Below are 14286 nucleotides of genomic sequence, written 5' to 3'. Positions count from 1 at the left end.
TGGGATCTTTCCATTCTTCCACCTTGTCTCTGTCATGCTGAGTTCCCCAAGGCTCATCCCTTAGTCCGACACTTTTTAACATCTACGTGTTGGACCTTGCCAATATCATTCGTGCACATGGGATGAGCCTTACCTCCTATGCAGATGACACTCAGTTGGTCCTTGCCATTAAGAATGACGGCCACAAAAAAGCTGATGATCTCAATCAGGGCATGTTGGCAATTGGGAACTGGATGGCTTCCAATTGCCTAAAATTAAATTCCGATAAGACAGAAGTAGTTATTTTCGGTCATCTGACCCTGGAATGGTCCTCTTGTTGGTGGCCCTCATCATTAGGCCCTCCTCCTGAGCCTGTTAGCAAGGTGAGGAATCTGGGAGTCATTTTTGATGACCGTCTCACCTTTCTCCCACATGCTAACCAGATCACGTCCGCAGCTTTTCACAAATTGAGACTAATCAAGAAAATCCTTCCCTTCCTTCCCGATACAGCTGGCAAAACCTTGGTCACATCACTGGTACTGTCGACCTTGGATTACTGCAACGCTCTGTTCTTGAATGCACAAGAAAGAGTCTTGAATAAAATGCAAATAATCCAAAACTCAGCAGCCAGGCTTCTGGGCAGAATCCCCAAATACCAATCTGCTTCTTCAACCATTAGAGAATTACACTGGCTACCTATCAGGAATATGATAAAATTCAAAGCTCTCTGTATAGTGTTCAAGGCCTTGCACAACATGGGACCTGCTTTCTTCATTCAAAATTTGATTCCTTACTGTCCTTCTAGAACCTTACGTTCCTCCAGTCTAAATGATCTCGTGGTTCCTCGCAACAAATCTGCTTTATGGGGAGATAGAATATTTCTTGTGTCAGCCCCCAAACTATGGAATACTCTGCCTCCCTCGATCAAATCAAGCCGTTCACTTTGGTCTTTCCGCAAACAACTCAAGACCTGGCTTTTTAATCAGTAGACCCACTTTTCCCCTCATTGGTTAAAATTTGCAGATATCCTAGCACCGAGACGCCCAGGGTCCATTGTTCGCGCTCTAAATTTTTTTATTAATAAATAAATAAATAAATAAATTTGAAAAAGAGCAGAGATGGGTGTATCGCCTTGGGACATACACAGATGGATTAAACTATAGTATTCCTTGGGCCACTGTTTTAAAAGTCTGACTGCCGGTGAACTCTCTAGTCTTTTAGTACCTGACAACTACCTCTAGTTACAAGTCTTACTACTATTACTTCTATTTTGAATCTACTGTATAGTGCCCCTGCATTTCTTTGGGGGTGGGCAGTCCTAGCGATATGCTATTTCCTCTAAATTAATTACATAATAACTTTTCCTTAGGAGGTATTTAGGGTTTGTCTTTATTCCCCTTCATGCTTATTTAATGCATGTCATAAAGTTGCCAAAGTTGTTGCAAAATCTTTACTTTAGCCCAAATTATTTATTTTAGCTGATACCTGCCATCAGTTGGTCATTGCATTGGGACTCTCTTCCCCACTCGTTCTACATTATACAATGAGCTGACGCCTTCGCTTTGTATTAAACGAGGAGCCACTCCTTTACGGAGCTCCTCGCTCACAACTAGGACCGTGAGATTGTTTAGAGTGGTTTCCTTGGAAACCATCATTTACGCTCATGTCCGTGTTTTCTAGTCATAGTGTTTGTATCGGCAGCGCTAATAGGAGGGGGTACAGCGTTGAGTTAGATTGGAGCCTCTGATAGGCTCGCGACATAGCTGGCAGGTTACAGCTTCCTGTTTGTGACCGGTCCTTCTGCCTTAGTGTGGAAGTTACCCATATGCCATTGGCCTCTCGAGATAACACCTCCGAATGATGTCACTGCCGGGTTCCGCATCAGCTCAGGGTTGACACCTCTGAACAAGCTTTATTAACACGGACCTCCCAGACATGACTATCATCGGGGTCCGGTAATATGAGGTAATACGTAGGCTCCTAACGGGTGCTGAGCGTTGTGGGCGTGAGTAGATTGACCTCCAGCTAAGTATTATCATTAGTTAGTATGTTCGTTTTGATCCTCACTCGCTTATTTTTCCATTTACTATCCTCCTTAGGGTGTGCTGAGTCACTTTCACCCCCTCCCCTGACCCATGGTGCTTTGACAGATTGTACCATTTGTAAGATTGCTGAGCCACTACAGCCCTTGTTATTGCCCAAAAAGCACTTTTTATGTGTGTGTTCGTTTTTATTACTTTTAGTCCACTTGTTACTTATTATATACCTAATGGGGATTGAGACACCTCTTGATTTATTCTGTGTTCAGACTATCACGCTATGTATGAGAGAAGAAGGACTATTGCCCTGCACTCTTGGCTCACGATGTTTCTTAGCTGTGAGTATTATATGTGCACAAGCTCACATCTAGTGGCACATATGTCCTTGCTATAGTTACAAGTGCACTCGAAGAGCACTTACAGCATGTGTATTAGAAAGATGACAACAGATAGGAACGTACTGAAATATCTCCTTTTTTTGTTTCTTTCTGTTTAGATGTTTGTCTGTCCTTTTCAAATTAGAAGTAAACTCGGTTCCTCTCTAACTTTGACGGAATCTTAATTTAGTTTTAACATTTTTAACACTAGTAACCTCTAGTTAGCATGGGCCTTAGTGCGCCCCTACCACTGAGGTTCATCATTACACTTTTTGGCCCCGACGAATACCTGAGGAACCGCGCACACATAGGCAGAAACATGTTGACCACACTCCTAGGATGAAAAAGAACTTTTAATTTAGTCATCATCCTACACTATGTTTTAATCTATGTCCAATTGGCAAAACCAATAAAATATTTATTTTTGACACAATTTGGAAATTTTTTAAATCCACTCAAATCACTTTTCACTATCACAAAACCAGCTCTGCAGTAAACTGGCGTTGCAGCACACTAGGATGGCATTCGGCCACTCCTGGTAGGGCCTGATAATGAAGCATGTCTGTCACCACCTAGGTTGGGGAGTGAGGGCTTTATGAAATACCTAAATTGGTTTTCTTCACAGGGAACATACAACTGTGTTTATTAATTACATTCTTCTCTTTCGATTTCTTAGATAGAACACTCCTTTGTTGATTGTTTGATTGATCCCGAGGGAAGCTAGGAGTGTTTACCTCTTTCACCTTCCTCTCTTGTTGTTCAGTATATATATATATATATACACACACACACATACATACTATAAACATATATATACATTTGCATACCTATATAAATATAATGGCATGCATTCATATAAATGTATGCATACATATGCCTGTTATGTACATGAAAGTTTGAAAAACACTAATATAAGCAAACCTAAAAAGCCACCTAATTACCCACAGAATTGCTTTAACTTAAACGAGGGCGAGACCTATTGAATTTTAAATGCTTGTTCTTCTCCATGGGTCAGATGCCTCATCAAATCCTTTCTTCTATTCTTTATTATGAAATGAAACTGCTTCCTTCGTGCTCAGCAAATCTTACCACAGAACACCAGCCATATTTCAGTTACAAATCCTTCAGTTTCCAGCCCACTGATCTTCTGTTATCCAGGTTTTATTGGGCGCAGGGGGACGCTGACACCATGTCTCACCTGGGTCAAGGGGTAACAAGGATCTCGGAGCAGAGGGCCAGTCAGGGACCAAACCCAAAGCTGCTTCAGCGATTCTGTTGCACCATCAGTTTGCTTTTCACGCTATGCCTGGATACCGAGATACAGAGTTGCTGTTGCATGCTTATTTCTTGGTCCTTTGCTACCGACTAGATGCACTGGGAAGTGAAGCATATTCCCACCGTAGATGCATGTTAGGGGACCTGGTTCGTTCCAGTGTCTTTGCTTGGGTTGCAGTGAAGAACATGGTTTGTTCCAGTGTTTTTGTTGGGGTTGCAATGTTAAGCAGTGCTTGGCTCTTTCTGTGGGTGTTCTCCATCACAGTTTCAGCCGGACAAGGCTGGCCAATTTAACACCTCTTCTGCGACTGATCCTTCCTCTCTCTCAGAGCAGGGGTTCATACATAAGAGAATGCAAAAGAGCTGGAGAGCAAGGGACTCACTGGAAGAACAAGCATTTACAATGCAATAGGTCTTGCAATACTAAAGTTATAATTGTTTTGTCAATTTTTTTTTGTAGAAATAGGTATGTATTAATGCTGATTATACAAAATATATAAACATTTCATTTTTTATGATCTCAATATTGGTGTTACATTACATACAGTGGTTAAAATGTAATGGTTATTGGTTTTACCATAACAATATTTTGTATACGGTGATTTATCTTGTAATATAGCAATGACATAAATAAGATAAAACTTGCTTTTGTTTGTTGGTTTGTAGCTCAACATTGCATATGCGAGTACGCTGGGGGCTTCAGTATACCTTCCTGTTTGTGAGTGTGTCTTTGTACATACATTGTTGTCAGTGTCTGCATCACTGCGTGTTCAGCTATTTGTTCGAGTATACATCACTACTCCTGTACGGCTGCAAGTACGTAATTGGTAAACGCGTGCATTATTCCTGCATGTATATCACTGCTCCTACCTTTGTACATCTCTGTGCACACATCCAACTACTGCCTAATTTTGAGAAGGACATGGCATTCCTTTAATATTCATTAAAAAACGCAGTTCACAAAAAAAAGCTTGTTTTTGGTAAACGCACGCAAGTACAGATGAATTTCGAGGGGGAGATGGCATTCCTTTACTGTTTCTTAAAGCACGCCGTTCACCCCAAAAAAGCCTGTCATTGCTAAACACACAAAAGCCTAATTTACAAGTAAATGGTGTTTTAAATATCGTAATTGGTAAACGCGCGTATCCATAAGAAAAGCCTAAGGAGAGGAGGGAATTGTTTTCAGGGGAGGGAGGCTAATTCTAAGAATCATAGACAAAGTGCCTGGGAGAAGGACTGAAAACATAAGAAAACTTGCACAAGTGCCACCATTGCCTATGTAACGTTTGTTCTTGTGCCTGAGTATCTAGCATATATTGCAGTATTATTCCTCTAATTGTACTGTGTTTTCTCTTGTAACCTGCACACTTGTCACTTTTTCGTCCTGTGCACTTTTTGCTACCTCATGTATTTTGTTAGCTCACAATGGTCACTTTTACCTTATGCAACTTAACGTCTGCTTTTGTAATCCGTTCACGTGCTATGTTCTCCTCATGTATTAGTTCTGTTCCTATTGTGAAGCGCTCTGACACCTTCGGGTAAAGTCCGCGCTATATAAAAATGCATAAATAAATAAAGTAACTGGTAAACGGGCGCATTCCTCCTGCATGTATATCACTCCTCCTACCATTGTACTTCTCTGTGCAGACAGCCAACTACAGCCTAATTTTGAGAAGGAGATGGCATTCCTTTAGTATTGATAAAAAAACGCCGTTCACAAAAATAAAGCTCGTAATTGGTAAAAGCACGCTAAACGCACGCAAGTACAGCCGAATTTCGAGGGGGAGATGGCATTCCTTTACTGTTCCTTAAAGCACTGCGTTCACCGAAAAAAAGCCCGTAATTGCTAAAGACACACGCGTGCGCGCTACAGCAAGGCGTGTAATTTCTATTACTGTTCCTTAAAGCACGCCCTTCACACGTGTTATGTTCTCCTAATGTATCAGTTCTGTTCCTATTGTGAAACGCTCTGACGCCTTCAGGTAAAGTCCGCGCTATATAAAAATGCATAAATAAATAAAGTAATTGGTAAACGCGCGCATTACTCCTGCATGTATATCACTCCTCCTACCTTTATACTTCTCTGTGCAGACAGCCAACTACAGCCTAATTTTGAGAAGGAGATGGCATTCATTTAATATTGATTAAAAACGCCGTTCACAAAAAAAAAGCTCGTAATTGGTAAACGCACGCTAAATGCACGCAAGTACAGCCGAATTTCGAGGAGGAGATGGCATTCCTTTACTGTTCGTTAAAGCACGCCGTTCAACGAAAAAAAGCCTGTATTTGCTAAAGAGACACGCACGTGTGCTACAGCAAGGCGTGTCATTTTTATTACTTTTCCTCAAAGCAAGCCGTTCAACATAAACAACCTGTAATTGCTAAAAACACACACGCGCTACAGCAAGGCGTGTCATTTCTATTAGCATGCCCGTAGCTCTGTTGCTCCTCCCACGGCCTATTGATGTCGGTTATGAGCTTCATGCGCGGAATAGACACCAATAGGCCATGGGAGGAGCAATGCTCGCGCAAAAAGCCAATAGTGTGAAGTCTTTCATTATCGAAAAAACACCAAGGCCAATGAGGTAACAGTAAACAAAAAAGCACACGCACGAGCATTTTACAGTCATAAGTGGCTCTGAAAACCCCGTTTTCGATTACAAAATGCCTCGCGCTGTGCGAAGCACTGCTACGCAGTGCAACGCTAGGAGCGAGACCTAAAAAGTACAGGAGGCCAGCATCTCCCTGTGTTAGGGTTAGGGCCCACTCTTCCCCAAAGCACAAATATAATAAGGACAGACACAGCCATAGTTTGTCCTCCACCAAGTCCACCTCTACTACCAATCACACAGATTAGTATTGCTGGGAGGTACAACTGCTCCAGAGCAACACCGGACCAAAGAACATGCAACACTACCGGTTCTTGCTTCAGCAACAGGTTCCGAAGAGGCAGAAGATTTCCCCTGAGTCCCCAGTCTATTCACTGATGGCTGTGCTAGGCAGTGTCATTGCAGTACTCGGAATGGAAACTACTCAAAAACATTTATATTGATCTAATTAATATATCTGAATGAAGGGCACTTGCCAAAGAGGCAGCCAAATGCTGTGACGGCACAACTTAATTGGTAAACAATTTATTGTGTATGGGGGCACACAAGTGTTAAGAAATACGACTTGGTAGAAATATGTGCAACACCCAAAGTATTTGGAAATCGTAGGTGAGAATTCTCAATTTTGCCATTTCGGGCAAAGATTTGAAAAATCTGAAACTCTTACATAGTTTTTAGCGCAGGGCTGTACTTCAGACAGAGATTTTGACATTTAGATTGCACCACGAATCACAGTGAATCACTTCTAAACTCTCTGAGACATTTGAGGGCCATGAAATCCAGCTAGCAAGTATTTCTTCCCGCACAATTAAGCTATACATTACAAATATTAAATAAGTACATTGCATGCATAAACTTCGTACCATCCTTGTGACATGACAATCTATCCAAGGTATATCAAGGGAAGAATTAAAGAAAGACAACTTACTACTGATTGCCTTTTTACATTTCCTTTAAACATAGGTTTTCTTAAAAACTTAAATTGAGTACAGCACAGAGTAGTTTAACTTTCAGGCACAACAAACATTTACATTTAGGATTTGCAGAGGATAATTATCTTTCAATAATTTGATATATGCTTGCTTCAAATCAAACAATTTGCATTTAGAGTGTTGAGGTTGATGGCAAAGGCACAAAAAGCAAAGGATATAAAAGTGTTTTTTAATGCTGTGCCCAACAGTGCATGCTTAATGGCAGTTGTACATACCTGTCCATCTGTTGACTGCGTCTTTAGCAATCTTGTTGGATTGACCTTCAAGGGGAAAAAAATACAAACAGCATTGAGCAAACGAAGTGTAAATTATGTCTCTTCGTTCTTTGTTGCAATAAACTGACATTTTCTAAACAGTACAATGTAGACATGTCACCTTAGTATCCATCAGCATTATACATTAACAGTACTCAAATCAAATCAGTCTTATTTAACTGAAGGGAAATACTAAGATAGGAGAGGCGGAAGTCAGTCGAGAGCTAGTATACATAATATCACCCCCACCCAGTAGATACCTAAGGATTTCAAAGAAATATTTAAATTTCGTCCAAATTAGACAATAGTTTGATTCTCTGTGTGGTTCCAATTTGTAAGCGGGGTTGTCTGTAGTTTTCATAGATCACCTCCGCTCCCAACTCATACATATGTAAGCCCTGCTTAGGTCTACACACAATGTGTGACAAACAGCAGAGTCAAACAATTGTTCAATTCCCGTAAGGGGCTTTCACTCCCGTATAGTTCCTTGGTTTTTGTGGACTCAGAAATTGTAGAGTTTGATAAAGGACATTCAGTTGTTTCATTTATAGATTGCTCATTCACAGTCTGCTATACAGGTTGATCAGCCATTTCTTTAAGGTAAGTACTGCATGTTTTCTGCAGTGCCGAAGGATATAAGTTTTTGCAGAAGCAAGTCAAGTTGAGACCCGTCTGTGGCTGCTGAATATTGTGCAGTTTGACACATCATGGACAATTGCTAGCCGTTCCCACGAGATTATCAATAAACCATTGGTAGAGGATAAGATTGTTCAGCCTTCTGTCCATACGTCAATAATGTTCATGCTAGCCCATTGACTGAGTCAAATCACATCCCTCGTTTGCATCCTCAACGTTCGGAGTAATAAAAAAGTTTAGCTTTGAGGAGTGGGATGGGGGACCAATTCCAGTAGAATAACATCCTGAAATAGAAAAATCTGAGACGGGATTCTTGGAGATATTACTTGTGCATAACTAACAACCTTTTTCAGTCTTCTGGGTGTAATTTATCTTACCAGAAGAGTTTGGCTATCAGGAGGATAGCGGTACAATAACGGTTGTCTATGAATTGACCAGATAACCATTATAAATCCTTAACGTTTCTAGGTTTTCAATTGGAGAAGTTAGAACATTTGTCAACAGGCTTCTGCCTATTCTGGCACAAATACTATGTACTACATGGCAATATCTCCAATATTGTGTCAGGGTAAAATGGGAGCTTGCTGCTAGGGTGTCAAAATCTATTTTGTTAATGCCAGATATCCATTTAGTCCATGAGATGGCATAGCAGCCAGCGGTTAATCAATAAGGGGGCTACTATATGGAGCCACAGATCAATGAGTAGATGTTTACGGTGAGGCTTCCAAGTTTGGAGAATGCATGTCCCTCCTCGGTTGTCAGTTACTCAACTTGATGGCCAGTTGTTGCATAAGATATCTATACTTTGTTCGCATCTAGGAATACTATATTTTACATGTTTCCAGGAAGGGGTTTCTGCAGAAGGTGTAATAAAGTATTGTAAATATGAGTTGGGGGACCCTATGCTTACATAGTCCACATCCTTCAGTGTGGGTGTTTAACTTGCTCATTCTTGATTTTTGAATCCCTAAGATGAAATTATTAATAGTTGAGTCAATAGAGGTAATGAGAGTTCTTTTCAGAAGTAAGGTTATTTATTAATTTGGTATTTTGTGTACAGCGCACTATACTCAAAAAAGGTGTGTCTTTGCACTCATTTTTCCCAGTATTTATTTAAACCGATGTGCAGGCACCAGTTTGATTGCTTGAACTCTAACCCAAAAAACAAGTATAGTTTGGGCTACTTTTCGAAGTCAGTATGCATTTTGTAGGGGGTAAGATACACCACCACTCCTTCAAAGCCTCTACTTAGCGGTATTCCCACTTAACACATACATCGTTGGACACATTTCAAACGGAAGCTCATGTATGAAAGCTCTAGTGGTTCCTCGGTATAGGGGCACAGCTTCACACTTTCCCCAGTTTTTTTGTGCCCTTAAAAAGGAAAAAAAAGAGCCCAGTTTTGCAATTGGTGCTGGTAGAGATTTTGCGGGTCATGAGTATGTCATAATGACAGACCATGGGGGAATCTGATTTTGCAAGACATGCCATTGAATACAACTGCTTTGGTCTATTTGCAGATGGATCCTATTTAACAGACACTGAAGGAAATTTGCATACAGCTTATGCTTTTTACACAGTAACGTACATTGCTGAAGCATCATATTTGTACAAAGTGTTTCCTGCACAGGCTGACAAGAGTATGTTGTATTGCTTGTGCACAAAATGTTGCAATTTACACTTGTAAACAGTACTTCTTTGGAGTTGTGTTATGAATTTGTCTAGTTGTGGTCACAGTGTAGCTTCATGACCTCCGGTATGACACGTACTCGAAAAGGATGTTATTGATTTATTTTGATCTTTGAGATTACCATCTAAAATGTCAGTTGTGAAATGCTCAGCACATGAACGTGGGAGTGATTCTGTCACTTAAGGCACTTGCACGATACTATGCAAAACTGGTTACTGCATTGCCAATGGGGGCAGATAATCACATGGCACTCATTTTTGCTTGAGTGTCAATACAAATGTAGGATGAGTTGAGGTGAGTACAAGATACAATTTCAGATGACAAAAATAAAGAATGGGGAAAGGCAAGATGGTTTTTGGAAAGGTAATGATAAAAGACTAGTCTTGCCAAATTCATTTTTACCACAGAGGTTGGGTTATTTCATGGTCCTACACACTTGGGAAGAGATGGGGTGGTCAATACATTGAATAATTACTGGATCAACCTCTAGTTCAAGAATAATGCAGAAAGCCATTGTCAGATGTACTAACTAATAACAGTTATAATTCTCCTACTCATAAAGTTGGATACTAGTTGGATCTTATATTTTCCAACTGGAGGAATCAGCAATCAGACCCTCCTTTATCTATGCCATGGTCTCACCATTTTGCAGTCCCTTTCACACTTTCAAAAGGCATGAGGTCACAGACCTGTGAGAATTACCTAGTCGTCTCTAGTAGGAGCTAGTCAAGATTGGATGTCCTCATGTGGAATGCCATCATAGAAGCCAATCCCCCCCTTGCTGTGCAAATCAGCGGTGCCAGATACACTAACCATAGATTCCTGGCTCAGGTCCTCACAGGATATGTTAATTCCCTTCTCTAACAAAAAGCATCATAGAATGCTCCCCCCAGCCCCATGGTTCAATGATACCTTGTACGAAAAGAAAAAGTCATGCAAACAGCTAGAGAGGGTGTGGCGCAAACCTATACTAATGACAACAAGGATAAATCCGCTTTAAAGTTGTTCCCAAAAACTTATTGTGAGGACAGAGCCTCGTTCTATATGAAAAAAATTGCTGCAACCCATAACTGCCCTAAAGAACAAGTTACTTACCTTCCGTAACACCTTATCTAGTAGAGACATGATCTAGCCGCAGATTCTTTACCTTTGAATTTCCCAGGCATCAGGTTGAATCTGTAATATTTTTCTTCAAGCAATACCCATGCAAGCTGGTAGGTGGCGTCGGTCAGCTCCTTGTGACGTTGTCCGTGCCGTAGTCACATCCGCGTCACTGATATAGGCATGACCTATGTGCGCTTTTCACAACTTTCCACGCCAGAAGCGCGGCGCCATGAAGTGCACCGAAATTGATGTGTTTTGAACAACTAGGGCCCTAAAAGAGATCAACCCTGACCTAGAAAACCTGTCCGAAGTGCGGGGAGGATGGGTGGGTGGGTCAATAAGGAACCCGCGGCTAGATCATGTCTCTACCAGATACGGCGTTACCGAAGGTAAGTAACTTGTTCATCTGAGAGCGACATGAAGCTGCAGATTCTTTACCTTTGAATTGATACCCAAGCAATACCATCCCAGGAGGAGGGACTGCGGACAAGTTTAGAGCAGTTGAGGCAGTAATCCTTGGTAAATGTGTGCAGGGATTGCCATGTTGCTGCCTGACAAATGTCGAGGATTGGAAGCCCACGTACAATGCTGCAGTAGTAGCCTTAGCTCTGGTGGAATGAGCTCTTCAGTCTTCAGGAGGCTGTTTATTTACCAGAGGGTAGCAAATCTTGATGCAGAGGATGACCCATTGCGAGATAGTCCTCTTCTGCACCACACAACCACACAACCTTTCTTTGCTTCAACGCAGCCCAGGAAGAGTTAGTCGTCCACCTGGAATTCTTTTTTCTGGTCAAGGTAGAACGACAACGCTCTTTTTGGGTCCAGGCGGTGGAGTTACTCCTCTTCCTTAGAGGGATACAGTGGAGCATAGAAAGTTGGAAAGATGACAGATTGCCCTACATGGAAAGGTGTTAACACTTTTGGAAGATGTCTTCGTGCCAAGCATCAACTTGTCAGGGTATATTGTCAGGTAAGGAGGCTTGGGTGACCAAACCTCCAATTCGCTCACCCCCCTGGTGGATGTGTGAACTAAAGAGAATTGATCTGACAGCCGCAGAAGAGCAAACAGGGCTGAAAGGTACCCTTTTAAGAGTGCTCAGAGAAGAGCCCTGCAGGGCAAGGATTAAAATAAACAGCAAAACATGAGAAAGGGAAGGAGAAAGAGGATCGACAGACTTTTCAGTGCAATATATTAAAAAATGTGTTCCATAGGAAGGCACATACATTCTTGGTGGAGGAATGCCTGGCTGCCAAAATACCATTACAGACTACGGGAAAAAGGTCGAATGATGTCAACCGCTGCTGCTTAATCTCCATGCAAGAAGGTGTAGAGTTGACAGGTTCGGGTGGAGGACCCTCCCCTGCTGCTGTGATTGAAGATCACCTGAAGGGACAGCCTGATCAGAGGATCCATGCTCAGTTGGAGAAGCTCAGAATACCAGACTCTTAGTGCTCAGTTGGGAGCCACAAGAACGACTTGGGCCCGGTCGTTCCTGATCTTATTGAGAGCTCAGGAGTGGTATAGGAGTGATATGTGCAGAAAGGCGTGCAGGAGGCTTGAGCTCCAATTGAGACAAAAAGCTTCTCCGACCTACAGATGCCTTGGAAACTCAAGTGTGCAAAACTACTGAAATTGCACGTTCTTGGCGGAGGCGAACAGATCGAACCAACGCTCTCCCTACTGCTGAAAGAGACCGTACGCCAAATCCGGATGGAGATGCCATTTGTGATTTGCTAGGCACAGACCGATGAATTTGTCCGCCCTGGCATTCAGTAAACCTGCCAGGTTTTGAACCACCAGAGATATACTCTGCTGTTTCAGCCAAGTCCAGTGGTGCAGGGACTCTTGACAAAGGGTCCACGACCCCACACTGCCCTCATGTTGCAATACCATAAGACGGTGGTGTTGTCCGTGGACATTTGTGTTAGCTTCCTCTTGATGGAAAGAAGACTTTCAATGCCAAAGGAATCACTCGGAACTCCAGCAAGTTGATGTGGAGTCTGGATTCCACCGGAGAACAGAGTCCTCTGCTCTCCAACTCTTCCAGATGGCCAACCCATTCCAGAAGTGACCCATCTGTCACTACTGTGATATGTGGTTGGGGCGGTTTGTCAGACACCACTGCAGTTCCTGAGCAGTTTCCTCTACGATCTGGACCATGTGGTAGAGATTACCCTGATGCTGTGCCAGTAGAACATCAGGTCCCACTACAGAGCCTGCATATGCCATCTGGCATGTGTCACTAACAGGATGCAGGAGGCAATGAGGCCCAGCAGCCTCAGAGTCATTCTCACCAAAATCCAGGATAGAGGCTGAAACATCAGTATCAGAGCCTGAATATCCTGGACTCGACGCTCAGGAGAATAAGCTCAAACCTGTACAGTGTCCAGAACAGCTCCAATGAAAATGAGCATATGAGAGGGATTCAGTTCTGACTTTGGCACATTGATAGTGAACCCCAGCGAATGCATGAGTTTGCCAAAGTCTGGAGTTGGGAGACTACAGCCTGGGGCGAATCCACCTTCATCAGCCAGTTGTCGAGATAGGAGAAGATGAACTGTATCCACCGCCATCTCCTTGGTGAACACCTGAGGGGTGCTGGTAATGCCAAAGGGGAGCACGGTGAACTGAAAGTGCTCGTAGCCTACCATAAACTGCAGGTAGGGCCTATGAGCAAACAGGACAGGAATGTGGAAAAAGGCGTTCTGCAAGTCCGACACTACCATCCCGCCTCTCGGGTCTAGGGTAGACAAGACCTGAGGTAATGTGAGCTTCTTGAACTTTTCCTGTTTGAGGAAGAAGTTGAGGGCTCGTAGATCTAGGATAGGAAAAAGGACCTTGTACTTTTTCAGTGCCAGAAAGTAGCAGGAATAACAACCACAGCCTACTTCTGGCACCAGAACCCGCTCTATGGCTCGTGGTCAAGAGGGTCAAGACTTCTTCCTGAAGCAAAATGATATGATTTTCCATCAGCCAATTGCAAGATGGAGGCTTGGAAGGGAGTAGACATGAAGGGGACAGGGGTAACCACTTCGGACTATCTGGAGAACCCACCTGTCTGATGTGATGATCTGCCAGTGGTGGAGGTGATGGCTGATCCTGCCACCAATTTGCCCCCATGGTCTAGAAGGGCAAGGCCAGGAGGGCTTGGAAGCCGAGGCTGCGGGGGTTAGGAGGCAGTGGACTGACCCGACCTCTGGTCCCCCGACCCACGAGGTCAAAACAAGCAGCGCTCTAGACTGTGCGGAGGTTATGGAACTTGCATGGTCTTGTGGCTGGGATAGGGCTGGCGTGGCTGAAAACCTATTCCATAGGGCGAAAGGCAGACTG

General features: G+C 42.8%; 1 protein-coding gene across 1 annotated transcript in view; it reads right to left on the bottom strand.

Moving 5' to 3' along the window:
• LOC147669866 (meiotic nuclear division protein 1 homolog) overlaps positions 1–14286 on the bottom strand; it is a 454217-nt gene that overhangs the window by 25956 nt on the left and 413975 nt on the right. The window contains exon 7 of the mRNA XM_086948189.1: positions 7487–7531. Within this exon, the coding sequence (XP_086804315.1) occupies positions 7487–7531 (45 nt within the window). The remainder of the gene's footprint in view (positions 1–7486; positions 7532–14286) is intronic.

Source organism: Lissotriton vulgaris, unplaced genomic scaffold (genome assembly GCF_964263255.1).
Source record: "Lissotriton vulgaris unplaced genomic scaffold, aLisVul1.2 SCAFFOLD_431, whole genome shotgun sequence".
Taxonomy (NCBI): domain Eukaryota; kingdom Metazoa; phylum Chordata; class Amphibia; order Caudata; family Salamandridae; genus Lissotriton; species Lissotriton vulgaris.
This window is presented reverse-complemented; position numbering and strand designations above follow the sequence as displayed.